General features: G+C 38.2%; 1 protein-coding gene across 1 annotated transcript in view; it reads left to right on the plus strand.

Moving 5' to 3' along the window:
* The window catches only part of SON (SON DNA binding protein), a 34,795-nt gene that overhangs the window by 7,114 nt on the left and 12,798 nt on the right, over positions 1-14,883 (plus strand). The window contains 4 exon segments of the mRNA XM_027875568.1: positions 1-3,658; positions 4,873-5,033; positions 6,752-6,898; positions 7,131-7,319. The exon segment at positions 1-3,658 is cut by the window's left edge and continues 10 nt beyond it. Coding sequence (XP_027731369.1) covers positions 1-3,658; positions 4,873-5,033; positions 6,752-6,898; positions 7,131-7,319 — 4,155 coding nt within the window.

Consider the following 14,883-nt stretch of genomic DNA (forward strand, 5'->3'; position numbering starts at 1 on the left):
AGCACCATGGACTCCCAGATGTTAGCCTCCAGCACCATGGACTCCCAGATGTTGGCATCTAGTACACCAGAGTCCTCTATGCTAGGTCCCAAGTCACCTGATCCCTACAGGTTAGCCCAAGATCCATACAGGTTAGCCCAGGATCCCTACAGGTTAGGTCACGACCCTTACAGGTTAGGTCATGACCCTTACAGATTAGGACAGGACCCTTATAGGTTAGGCCATGATCCCTATAGGCTAGCTCCTGACCCTTATAGAATGTCACCCAGGCCATATAGGATAGCACCCAGGCCATATAGAATAGCACCTAGGCCCTATAGATTAGCACCCAGGCCCCTAATGTTAGCATCTAGGCGCTCTATGATGATGTCATACGCTGCTGAACGCTCTATGATGTCATCCTATGCTGCCGAACGCTCCATGATGTCCTATGAACGTTCTATGATGTCACCAATGGCTGAGCGCTCTATGATGTCAGCCTATGAGCGCTCTATGATGTCAGCCTATGAGCGTTCTATGATGTCTCCCATGGCTGAGCGCTCTATGATGTCAGCCTATGAGCGTTCTATGATGGCTTATGAGCGCTCCATGATGTCTCCAATGGCCGAGAGGTCAATGATGTCCATGGGTGCTGACCGTTCCATGATGTCATCCTATTCTGACCGTTCTATGATGTCATCCTATTCTGACCGTTCTCTGATGTCATCTTATACTGCTGACCGCTCAATGATGTCTATGACTGCTGATTCCTATGCTGATTCCTATACAGATTCATATACTGAGGCATATATGGTACCACCCTTGCCTCCTGAGGAGCCCCCTACCATGCCACCTTTGCCACCAGAGGAGCCCCCCATGACACCACCATTACCTCCTGAGGAGCCCCCTGAGGGACCATCATTACCTGTTGAGCAGTCAGCATTACCTGTTGAAAATACATGGGCTACTGCTGGAACAGCATTACTCTCTGAAGAACCAGCTTTGCCCCCTGAGCCTCCTGTGATGCAGACAGAGATTCCAGAGTCTACAATGTCTGATTATTCTGTAGGAGTTCCAGAGCCCTCAGTATTAACATCAGAGCCTGCTGTAACTGTTTCGGAGCCACCACCAGAGCCAGAATCTTCTATGACAGCAACATCTTTAGAGTCTCATATGACACAAGAACATGCTATTATAGGGCCACAGGCAGCTGTCCTATCTTCTGGGCCCAATGCAGTGTCAGAGACTGCTATACTAACTGCAGAACCCACTGAACCTTCTATTGTGACAGAGTCAGTGGAAACCTTTGAGCCTATTTTAGCATCTGGGCCTATCTCAGAACAGATCATGTATCTGACTGAGGTGGCAGTCCCAGAGCCCTCAGAAGTGGCAGTCCCAGAGGTGGCAGTCCCAGAGCCAACAGAGGTGGCGGTCCCAGAGCCAACAGAGACAGTGATTCCAGAGCCGGCAGAGGTGGCAGTCATGGGGTTGGCTGAGGTGGCGGTCCAGGGGCCAGCTGAGGTGGCAGTCCAGGGGTCGGTTGAGGTGGTGGTCCAGGGGCCGGCTGAGGTGGCAATCCAGGGGCCGACTGAGGTGGCAGTCCAGGGGCCAGAAGAAGTGACTTTCCAGGGGCTGGCTGAGGTGACTTTCCAGGGGCCGGCAGAGGTGGCAGTCCAGGGGCTGGGAGAGGTGGCAGTCCAGGGACCAGCAGAGTTGGCGGTTCAGGGGCCCACAGAGATGGTGGACCAGGGACTGACAGAAGCGATGGTCCAGGGACCAACAGAGGTGATGTTCCAGGAGCCAACCGCTGTGGTGGTTCAGGAGTCTGCCATGCTGGTCCCAGAGCTGACTGCAGCACTCCCAGAGCCAACCATGACTGAGGTGGGCATGCCAGAACCCCCAGTCTTAGAGCCATCTGCCACAACACCTGATGGTACTGTAGTGGTTCCAGAACCTACACCAATGATGGAGTCTACAGTCATGACTTTGGAGCCTGTTGTTAAAAGAACAGATGTAGCCTTATCTATTGAGTCTAATCTTTCTCAACAGACCACCATACAGGAAATGTCCATTCAGTCAAGTGAAGAGGCAAATAATGAAAAAAGGCAGCTGGAGAGTCATTCTTATGAAAGCATACACCATGTAAATATACTTTTGGATGTAAATAGTCCTTTAATTGCAAAAGAGACAGAACATAACATTGTTTCTGACACTAGTCCTGTTGTTGTTAGTGAAGTTGGTGTGGAGAAATTTTTGCCTGGCAGTGAAACTGATCATAACACAGTGTTGACCACCTGCCTTAGTGAAGCTAGTATAGTTGGAACTGTATCTACCACCAGTTCCCATATTCATGAACTTGATATAAAGGGAACTACTAAGGAAATTGAACTTTATGCAGCATCTGTTACCAGCTCAGTAAGTAAGGCTGACGTGGAGGGACCTTTACCCACTCAAGAGATTGAACATGACATGGTAATTTCAACTAGTCCTAGCGGTGGTAGTGAAGCTGATATTGAGGGGCCTTTGCCTGCTAATGACATTCACCATGATGTATTGTCTGCTAATAATCTACTTGGTAAGACTGATCCAGAAGCATCATTACCTGTGAAAGATAGTGAACATGATACAGTCAGTGGTATCAGCCATAAAGATGCTGATAGTGAAGCAGAGAAAGAGACCCCACTTCCTGCTAAAAATACTGAACATGAACCTGTATTTGCTGCCAGCATTTGTGATCTTAATGATGCAGATCTAGTGAGACCTTTACTTCCCAAGGATATGGAACGTGTGACAAACCTTAGGACTGATTTAGAGGGACCTTTGTCTATAAGTGGAATTGAACGTGACATAGTAACTACTGCCAGCCCTGTTGTTATTAGCATACCTGAAAGAGCTTCAGAATCTTCATCAGAAGAAAAGGATGATTATGAAATCTTTGTGAAAGTTAAGGACACTCATGACAAGAGCAAAAAAACTAAAAGCCGTGATAAAGGTGAGAAAGAGAGGAAGAGAGATTCTTCATTAAGATCTCGAAGTAAGCGCTCTAAATCTTCAGAACACAAATCACGTAGGCGCACAAGTGAATCCCGTTCAAGAGCAAGGAAGAGATCATCTAAGTCTAAGTCTCATCGATCCCAAACACGCTCACGGTCTCGTTCAAGACGTAGGAGGAGAAGCAGCAGATCAAGATCGAAGTCAAGAGGAAGGCGTTCTTTATCAAAAGAGAAACGTAAAAGGTCTCCAAAACACAGGTCCAAATCTAGGGAAAGAAAAAGGAAAAGATCTAGCTCTAGAGATAATCGCAAAGTAGCCAGAGCTCGAAGTCGTACACCTAGTCGTCGCAGTAGAAGTCATACTCCTAGTCGACGAAGAAGGTCTAGGTCTGTGGTTAGAAGAAGGAGCTTTAGCATTTCTCCCGTTCGCCGCAGCCGCACCCCTAGCCGCCGCAGCCGCACCCCTAGCCGCCGCAGCCGCACCCCTAGCCGCCGCAGCCGCACCCCAAGCCGTCGAAGAAGATCTAGATCTGTTGTAAGACGAAGAAGCTTTAGTATATCACCAGTTCGACTAAGGCGATCACGAACACCCTTGAGGAGGCGTTTTAGTAGATCTCCTATTCGCCGAAAACGATCCAGATCTTCTGAAAGAGGCAGGTCACCACCTAAACGTCTAACAGATTTGGGTAAGTCAGTCTATAATTAAAAAAAAAAAAAAGATTGGAATTGTAGAAATGATTGCTTTCTATAACTTGATAGTTTTGTAACACCATTATCTCTTTACGTGGCTTAGTTTTGGAGCGGGGCAGGGGGTGGTCTGAACCTTTCTGTGGGGAATTTCTGGTATGAAAACTCCTTCCACTTAACCAAACTGTCAGCTTGTCTTAGGTCTTTGAATATGACATGGTAACTGCTTTCAGCACTGTTGTAAATAGCATATCTGAAAAGAGTTTCAGAGTTCGGGACACTGACAGGTTTGAGTGACAGCTAAGTAGGACTTGAACCCAGGCCATCTTGACTCTAAGACTGGCTGGTTCTCTACCCATTATGCCATAGTCTTTTCTTAAGTGTATTTACTCTTGGGTAGCAGAGCCCATTCTGTTACCTTTCTATTCCTTGTACTGTAGTGAATGGTTAATCAATGTTGAACTGAGTTTATCCATGGACCAAATATCTTTTGGAATGCATTAGGAAAAAGGTAACTTGGAGATTACAGATTTAAATCTTGAGGAGTAGAAGGGTTGTGATGAGTTGGCTGCGATGCTTCAAAACACACATTCAGATCTCAAAATCTTCTTTTTCCAGCTTCTTACTCAAAATATTTATCTTTTATATTCTAAATGTACATTGTCACAAGGCAACCTGGAATGCCATAGTATTCTTATTCATTTGCTTACAAACACCATGTGTAGGTTCAACAACTGTTTTTAAATAATTTTTGTGTGTGTAGTTTTTGCTTTTGTTACAGGAAAAAAATTTTTGTGGGGCCAATTTAGTAGGTGATGTTAGTAAGATTATGTATCATTGGTAAATTTAAATTGAGAGAACCAGGCCTACTTTGAGCATTCTTACCAGAGCTAAAATCCTATCTCTAGTTTAGCCTCGGAACATGGCTTTTAAATATTGACTGATAATATATCATTCTAGCGTGCAAGTGTGGCTGCGTTTTCCATCTAAGTAAATTGTGGATCTTTGAATTAGATTGATAGAGAAAGGAAATTAGAGATAGAAAAAAAAAGGTGATATGAAATGTGGGTGTAATTTTCCATCATAGAAAACAGATTTCTGTAGAACTAACTTTAAGAACCTTGATGCTTGTTGATCTTTAGAAGAGTACAAAACTGTTTTGATTGTATGATATGAAAAGTACGCTACTTGTAAATTTTTACTGTCCTTACAGATAAGGCTCAACTACTTGAAATAGCCAAAGCTAATGCAGCTGCCATGTGTGCTAAGGCTGGTGTTCCTTTACCGCCAAACCTAAAACCTGCACCTCCACCAACAGTAGAAGAGAAAGTTGCTAAAAAGTCAGGAGGAGCCACAATAGAAGAGCTCACTGAGGTAAGCTAGTTCAAAATTTGCCTCCAATTTTAAAATTGATTATTTCAGTGATGTTGACTCTGGAGCGTGCCAAAACCCAAATTGCGGGCTGAACTGATAATGGCTGGCACTGAGCAGCCAAAACCCGAAATACAGACATGGCAGCGGCAGAAGCTCCGTTTAGCAGGCCATTATCCGGGATGGCTAAGCTCCGCTAGCTAAAAGTTACTTCCCATTACTTTTGCTTTCCAGTTTTAGAAGCCAAACTGACTGAGGCGCGGGACGTTTCGTTTGAATGGAGGAGGTGTTGAGTGAGCAACACGCAGAAGCGCGCCTACCGTTTCGTTTCCATTCACGACGTGTTCACTGACCGCCACGAGTGTACTACACATACGCAAAGACACAGACAATCTTCAGAAATGATCTTTTGCCACCGGAGCTTGGAAATTAATGAGAATAGCCGGCCATTGCCTGAAAGGAACTTCTTTCGCATCAACATTTCGGGTTTTGGCCGCTCGGTACCAGCCGTTGTCGATAATGGCCGGCCATTATCAGTTCTTCCTGCGGTTCGGGTTTTGGCAGTAACATATATTAAGCATATTTACTGTTTTCATTTGGTCTTTTCAGTTGAGGCTTGTTTTGTGGGGTTGTTTTTTTTTTTTTTTTCCTTGAGAACGCTGAAATATTGCTGCTAGGATCCAGAAAATACCACATTGTTTCATATGTTGAAACTTGTTATTGGCTAGCCTTATGCCAGCCCTCCAATGTCAATACTTTCTGTTCCTTTTGGTCACAAGCCTTATATAATTTGTTCTTTTGGCTAAATGAGCCCCCTTTTGTGATATTTTCAAATTGATAATGGATGTGAAGAATTCTAGTGCTTGTATAGAGAAAACAGAGACAGGTCCATCCAAATTTTCATTGTCATTTTTTAAGCCAGGCAACAGAGCCTTTACCTAACTTCTCAGGAAGGAATTGACTTTGTCTGCTTCATATTATCAGACCTTGTTACTAACTCCCTGCCCTTTTTACCTTTTTAAAAAAAAAATTGAACTCTACTTGTATGCAAGATGGAACCCATTCAGTCTTTGATCTATAAAACATTCATGGAGAAAAAAAATGTCAGTAATTTCCCTTCTCCCCCTCCACTCCTACTCTGCAGTTATGAGCAGACATTTTTATTTTTCCTGTCTTATGAATCTTGTTCTAACCACCCCCTAAGAATTACCTTTCCTTTTCTTGAATCAGTGTCCCTCACCTTCACAATCTGGCTTTACGCCCCTTTAAGGGGATCTTCCTTGATAATTTAATCCCACCCGACTCTGTTCACTCTAGCCTGCATTCCCTCAGCACTTATGTACTCAGTTTGTATTATATCAGTTTGCACTTGTTAATGTGTTGCTCTGTAAAAGCGTTCTTCAGTTATTTCATGTGTATGTATTCTGTCTTTTGATCTAGATTGTAAGCTCCTTGAGGGCAGGGACCATGTCTTTTACTTTTTGTATCTCCCTGACAGTACCCAGTACAGTGCTCTGCACACAGTAGGTGCTCAATAAATGTTGTTGACTGACTGACTGGCCAGAGTCTGCTAAGTAGCTAACTCATCTGTCTGTAAATGTAAACTCGTACTTTTAAAAGTTATTTTACATGGTTTTGGTCCCATTAAGAAGTGGATGTGTTGTCTGTGTATACAGGGTGTGTAAGATTATCTTTTGTTTGTTTTTTTTTCACTCTTTAAGAAATGCAAACAGATTGCACAAAGTAAAGAAGATGATGATGTTATAGTGAACAAGCCCCATGTTTCGGATGAAGAGGAGGAAGAACGTCCTTTCTATCATCATCCTTTTAAACTCAATGAACCTAAACCCATTTTTTTCAACTTAAATGTGAGTACTGCAATTGATACAAGAAGTCAAAAGCTGGTAACTTAAAGGTTATATTAAAATATTTTGGCTTTCAATTCCATTTTAGAAATTATATTTTTAAATTTATTTAGATTTCTGAGAAGAAATAAAATTAAGTGCCTGAGAATGTGTTAAATGAATATCACTTGGCAATTATTCAAATTTTGGTGTTACATCAAACCTTAATTTGTGAAACGTTCTTTTTGTTCCTTAGATTGCTGCTGCAAAACCAGCTCCACCAAAAAATCAGGTAACATTGACAAAAGAATTTCCTGTATCATCTGGCTCTCAACATAGAAAAAAGGAAGCGGATAGTGTTTATGGAGAGTGGGTTCCTGTAGAGAAAAATGGTGAAGAAAACAAAGACGATGATAATGTCTTCAGTAGCAATTTGCCTACTGAGGTAAGTAAAAGTAACATTTTGCCCTTTTTTTTCTTAAAATACCTAAAACTGCCATTTTATTGTTATTTTATATCTGATTTGGATTCTGTTTCACTCTTCTTAGGGTCGGGTTAAACGGCAGGGCCGGGTTAGACGACAGATGAGACAACCCGCAGCTACTCATTTCACAGTAACTCGATGCAATTCACTTTGTGGAACCTCGCCACAAAGTGAACAGCATCGAATTGCAGAGAACAGTGTTGTCACGTCCTTACCCAACATTGGGCCCTCCTTGCATTTATGGGGAGGTAGCCCAAGGTACAACTTTTCTTTAGCTTCCCGTTTTGCTTCCAGGCTTTATAGCTCTAGATTTTGGTGGTAGCAAGTTTAGTGGGTAAAGGAATCAGGGAGATAGGCTGAGCTTCAGGTTGAACACCTGAATCAAACTTGAAATGGTCCTTGCAGGCTGACAAGCAACTTGGGTACACAGTCCATTTTCCATAAATAAAGTTCTTTAATTGTACCTCCAGATTATTTGTCAGATACCCTTCTATTTTTCCTCATTTTCCCTTCCCCTGCACTACCCTGGCCCTTTTTTATTCTTGTGTTTAACCTAATGCTCAGCCTCTTTCTCCATTCCCTTCTCCCCCTTTCTGCTACTATTAAAAGTTGGAGAAGTGGAATCCACACTTGGAAATACTTGTGTGGCTCTAGTAGTCTCTTGTCAAAATGATGCGGTGATAATGCCAAACAACCCCCATTAAAATGCCGCCTGACTAAATAATGTGCTACTCATTATAGTGCACATCAGAACAGCAAGACTGTATATATATGTAAATATATATATATATCTGTATCTTTGTATGTATCTCTGTATCTGTACCTTTGCTGTATCTTTTAATAAACAGTTTACTTTTATTTAACTTGTTGTGCAAAATCACGCTTGGGGGATCTGGGAGGGTGGAGATTCAGTAGGGGGGTGGGAACTCCCAAATGATCCCTCAACCACCTTTTCTTTCTCCTGCCCATTATTCCATAGCCTGGACACACTTCCGTGGACTGTATTAGCTCCCCAATGCCCTGTAAAAGTGGTGGGCTGGTTTCCCCACATCCTCCTGTGCCTGCAGTCTGAGTGTCTGTAGGTCAGAGAGACCTGTACTTTATATAAATCCATGCCCCATCAGAGGCCTTGAATACTCTTCTATCACTCCACACCTTTAATGTCATAAGTAAACATCCAGTTTTTAAAATTAGAAAGTGAACAGAACCCAAATCAGAAACATAATAACATTTTGATAGCAGTATTTTTTTTCCCTTTAGCCTGTCAATTCACAGGCAACTTTTCATTGTGCACTTTTAGTCCTGCATTTTGACATGCAGCAACCTCTAGGCATTGAAGCTGGGAAGCATGATAACTAGCCATTGAAAATTCTATTTACCAGCTGATAATTGCTTTGGGGATTCTCATCTGCTTGTGGTTCCACAGAGTTGAAACATGCTGTAATGTCCCCAGTATGGAAAAAAGAAATTGGGAACTTGTCATCTTATTTCATATTAGCCTTTTTTTGTTTTTTGTTTTTTGTTTTCTACCTTGTTTGGAAACTATTCTAATGAATTAATGGCAACATTTAATACCCAGATCAAGTTACCTATAGGTTTTAAATTTCTCAAAAGGGACATGATTAACATTTGCTAGTGACTTCCTTTATTATGTAAAAAACTAGATTGGGAATTCTGAACAGCCTCAGACTTAACTTAGGTTTCCTCATAACATACACTTGTATTAAATTAATTTAATGCATATAATTAGGCATTTAGCAAGTATGGGGGAACACATTCAAAATTAATGTGAATAGCCAGGAAGCATTTTAACGTGGAAAGTGTCGCTACGGAATGAAGAACTATTATACATTTTTCCAAATGATGTTTCCTAAGATCCAAAACTGCCATGGAATATTTTAATGTAATTGCAAACATTAACAGCGGACAGAAGAAAACATTGGGGAAAATGCTTAGCGAATCTTAATTCAACTGAAAGGAAGATGTATTAATTTAAACCAAAAGTCTAGTCTGATCACGCTTGTCCAACCCTTCACCACATTTGAAGTAACCTAGATCTAAGCAATATATTCCTTAACCCTTTGGGTTTGCCACCCCCAAAATAGGCTGTTTAAGTGAGGGTATTTAAATCATTTACCTCTGAATCCATTAGCTTCTTATTTTGAGGATTAGACAAAATATGCCAAATACTTTTCATGTAATTAAACTATTCTCTGGTTGACTGACTATATGAAAACTGTTCTCCTGTATATTTGAGTTAACTACTTAGAATGCCTCAAAAATGTTGGTTAGATGTTAATTTAGACTAAGTGATTCCAAAATGTACACAGTTTGAGAAAGGGTGAAGATTTTTTTATCAATTCTTTTCATTTTCACCTGTTATTCACGTAATACATATATAGCATAGTCTTATTAAACACCTAGAAGAAAATTTTAGGAATGGAAATATTGGTATCTCATTATACTAAATGTGATCAAATTTATGAAGTAATCTGTGAACAGATTTTTGAAGGGAACTAACTACATTTATTGAAGAGCTAGTGTTAAATTTATGAGAGAAATACTCCTTAAATGCCACATTTTTGGAATTGAAATGACTTTTGGCAGAAGTAAAATTTAGTGAGTTAATGTAGCAATATCTTTTTTGATAGAATTATTTGTCAAGGAGTTTTTCATTTTAATAAAGGAAATGAACTTTGTACATACCAAATATGATTGTATTATGTGAAGGTTAAAGATACATTCTCCATTTAAGCCAATTAGCTTTGCTGTGCTCTGGCCACAAATTGCATTCCTAACTCCAACCAGTTGTTTTGCAAATGAGTACTACAGTTGCTCCCAGTTGGGGCTACGCAGAGATGTGGATGGATCACCATAAAACCATCGCTTCTACTATAAAAAATAACTATATTCTATTGACAGTGGGTCAGTAATATCATCTTTATATATGAAGAACCTGCAGCAGAGGACTGTATAATTTATGTCATATTGCCCTAAATGTTTGAGAAATGTATTACTGTAGAATAAGGGGATTGGTTTTTTGGTAAAACAAATAAAATTAACCACTTCAGAGGTTGAAAAGAAAAGTTTCTTAAATCAGAGTAATATTAATGCAATATCTAGCCAGAAGTAATTTGTTTCTTGCCGTTTGTAAATATTGTGGTACAAAAGGGTCTAAACTTAATCAAGGAGACTCTAGTTTTAAGCTTGTTAAAAGAATTATGATGTGTTAGCCAAATATATTTCATAAATACATTTGAATTTGGGTTTCCTTTGTTCCCTTTCCTACCCCTCCGCCCCCCACTCTCCAATTAACTAAATGTTCCAGTACAGCCAAATCTTAGGACTTCCACTACAGCCAAATCTTAGAATTTTGTAATATTTAAAGTTTAGCAATCAGTTTTATTCAAGAAGATGGGGGTGGGGGCATGTGAAAATCTCACCTTAGTTCCTTCTTTATCTTCTCTAGTTCTCTTAGGTATATATCACCCACAAAAGTGAGATGTATATTAAAGGTTTTATCAAATGTTAGTTTGCCTTAATTTTTTTATATCTGTCTTCTCCTTCCCCCATTAATTTATATAGTTGAAATTAATTTTTACATATAATCAAGGTTTCCCTTGATGTGTACATTACCAGTGTGAGGCTCAAATATTATTTTAATAGCCAAACACTTGAAACACCGAATTTTGATTTTTCTTGCTACTTTTTTTGTCTGAATTTATAATTTCCTTGATGAAAGCAATTCCAATTGAGCAAACTCCCTCTACCAATGCAAATCAGAAACTATTCTCAGATTTTTATATGATAGTTTTATTACTTTTATAGTCTTACAGCTATATAATAAGTCTTAAAACTTCTCAGTGAAAAAACTCAGAGGTTGATGTAACTTGCCCAGGATCACACAAGTCAAGTTAAAAAGTTTTAAGCACGTACGATGTGCCAGGCACTATGCTAAGTACTGGATATACAAAGAAAGGCAAAACTTCTTGTATATATCAGATGTGACTTGAACTTGGTTTATGGGCAGATAATGAATTTTCCACTCCAAATAACCCCTCCCTCCTGGATATATCTACACATTAACACAGGAAAGAGAATCAAAAATTCTTTATAACATGGTATAATTTCTTTGATTCCTAACCTCATTTTCCATTTCTTGTAGATACCACTCAGTGTTCTAGTATCTGTAATCTTTTTATTTTTAAAAATTTCCTTTACCTCATGCCCTGTTAGATACTAATCAAAGTAATTTACTTCTGACTTTAAAAGTGGTTAATTTTTATTCTGCTTTATTTTAGAAGTTTCTTATGCTGACATATTAAAAAGAATAAATTGAACTTTAGAGGCAACAGCTCAGTTGAAAAAGAAATATATTTGCTTGAGGAAAAAGTAAACAATCATTTATGATTCAGGTCATGAATATGAAGCCCATAATGCAAATTAAGATTAACCTCAATTCTATTTGTTAAGAAGTCATCTCCTTTATTGATGAAACGAAGAGATTACCTAATGGACAGTGGTTATTAATTATGGTAAAACTGGAGTTGAGATTCTGTACCCTAAACACATATATCACAACCTGTAGAAGTGCTAGAGAGTGTAATTGGAATTTTGAGCTGTTTTTCTGTCTGGCATAGGATTATATACATATGGGCACTTGATAAATAATAATGGTATCAGTAATTTTGTAGTTGTCCTAATTCAGAAAACTGACTAACCAAACTAAAAACTAACCAAAGTTACACTTAAGATTTTTAGGAATAATTATATCCTTCAGGATTTAGTATATTCCTGAAAATGTTGATGTTAATTATATTTCCTATCAATTTTTTTTGGAGATTAGGCTTTAGCATTATTTGGAATATTTACATTACTTTTTAGCATCTGAGCTGCCTTTAAAATGTTAAGTTTATACAGGAAATGGAGTTTTTGAGTTTTTTTCCTAGAATCAACACCACGATATCTGGGGTGGGCGATTCAGTACTCTCATCTAAAAGGATTTGAATAAGCTTTTTTGTGCATTGTTTATAGTCCCAGCTAGCCTGAAAAGCAGGAGAAGTGGGCTTTTGAGGCAAACTTTGAATATCTAAAGGATTACAAGGTGGTACTGATTCATGTTATTTTAAAGATGTCTCCTTGTAATCTCTAAAATGGTGAGTACTGAGTTAATAGTCTACATGCTCTTTTGTAATGAAGCTAAAGTTAAACAGCACTAGGTGTCATTAGGGGTTGTATTAAGAAGAAACTAAATAAACTTGTATAATTTTAAGATCATTATTAATAAGTGCACACAAATTATGCTTACAGTGAACTTTCTTTTAAAATTGGAGGTGACTTAATATTAGCACGAAAGAAACATGTGGACTCTTTATTTTTGAAATATGTAACATCACCTCATCAAAAAATAAAGAGGTGTGAAGTAGTGAAAGTAGGGAAAAAATACATACATATACATACACATATACATGTATATACACAAAGAGGAACAAGTTGACTTACACACAAGATGGAAGCAGTGATTCAGCCAACAATGTTACATTATACTTGTCTATCCAACTTTGCTTCTAACAAAATTAAATGGTATCTGCCTCATTTATCAATAATGTTTCTTCATGTCAGCATTACTAGCTAGTTTTATTAATCTTGTCATACCTATTTTAATAATATTCATACATTGTATTTTAAAATCCTTTTGAAGGGCTTATGGTTGACAAACAACTACCAACAACAAATTTCTTTTCAGCATATACTTTATAGAATAAAAAGAGGTGTTAGAGAGTGGAAACTTAACTAGGATTCAATAGAAAAGATTAAATTGCAAATTATCTAATAACCATCAAAAACTTGAAACAGTCTAAGTTCTTACTGTCAAATCACTTCAGACAATGCTTGTGCATATTCACTTAGGTTGTTTTGGTCCTTAAGGTCCTATAGGAAAATGTGGGATTATGGGATCTTAGAATAGCTGCAAGAGATCTTAAAAGCCATGGAACCCAGTCCTCTCATTTTACAGGTTAAGAACCAGACCTAGGGAGAGGAAGTAACTTGACCAAGGCCACACATATACACACAATGACTGAAGAAGTAACTATTTTGGAGTACACCAAATTTTTGTTGTTGTTAAAAGTGGAGGTGTTCAAATTGGTGCTTGAATGTGAGGTCTTCTAAGATCAAGGATCTTGAATGGAAGAAATCTACACTTGGTGGGAAATTGAGCTATAACACGTGATTTGGTAGATGTTTCTTTATAATATATGCATTTCAACTCAAATCAGTTTAGGATTTAAAAAATTATAAGACAATTTGAGATACATATATGTAATAATTTTTTACCCCTCCCACTAAGAAGAGACAATCCTTAGAATTAGGTGGATTGTCATAAATTGATGCGTTTAGTAAATAGTGGTTTGGATCATTTAGTTTTTATGTTATGTACATCTCATAAATTATTGTTGGCATTTCAAAGTGTTTTCAGATACTTGGCCCACTACAAAAACCTTATTACTCTTTATTAGCTAAAAGAAACGCTCCCCATTTGCTTACATTCTTTAGTATATCATTTATACAAGTAATATGGACTTTTTAAATGCTAGAACTTTCCAAAGATTTCATTTTATATGAACAAATTTATATAAATTGGGACTACAGTAAATGTATTCATCAGGTTTAAAACTGGATTAAAACTTATTTAATCCACTCCTTTAATTTTATAGATGAGTAAACTGAGGCTCAGGGAGGCTAATTGATATGAATATGGGTTCCTAACCATTGATTGCAGAGCCAAGAATTGATCCCAGGACCTCCAACTTAAAATCTATTGTTTCAGTTATAACGTAGTGTTTTGATGTCATACTGAACTGTAGCTATTGGATTGTAATGGGGTTAAGAAGCAGTTTTCTAAGAAATTGAGTTCACCAGGACACCTTGAATCAAGGTGAAAAAATTTGGGTTAGTGATTGATTTAAAGGAAGATTAAAGTCATAATATCTTTTGTCATTTACTTTTCAAACTTTGCATTTTTTAGGCCATTTTTAGTCAAGGTATCTCATTACAAAATAAAAATAAATTCTAATAAAAGTAAATTGAATACAAGAAAAATAAAGTAATTCAGTGAAAGGGAAGAATTGATATTTAAATTTTGTAGAAGTTCTTTTTGGAGGTAATATCATATGGTGGGAATAACACTGGAGTAGGAGTTAGAAGACCTAAATTCTAGTTTTGCTTCTGCCGCTTTATTAGCAGTGTATTTCTGTCACTTAAGGAACACTATGTTTCAGTTTTCTCTTTTTTTTTAATAAAAAAAGGAAAGTAGTTCAGAATACCTTTCCTCTTTACTTCACTGGTTTATTGTAAGAGCTAAATGAGAATATTGTAAGCAGAAGCACTTTGGGAACTATCAAGTACTGTGCAAATATAGGTATTAGTGATGTTTTCCTTCCTGCATTTTTAAAATTTTGATTTCTAACAACTAAGGACATAAGTTGATGTGTAAAATACCCTTTTTTTGGTCACGATAACTTGA

Source organism: Vombatus ursinus, unplaced genomic scaffold (assembly GCF_900497805.2).
Source record: "Vombatus ursinus unplaced genomic scaffold, bare-nosed wombat genome assembly UNPS02014809.1, whole genome shotgun sequence".
Taxonomy (NCBI): domain Eukaryota; kingdom Metazoa; phylum Chordata; class Mammalia; order Diprotodontia; family Vombatidae; genus Vombatus; species Vombatus ursinus.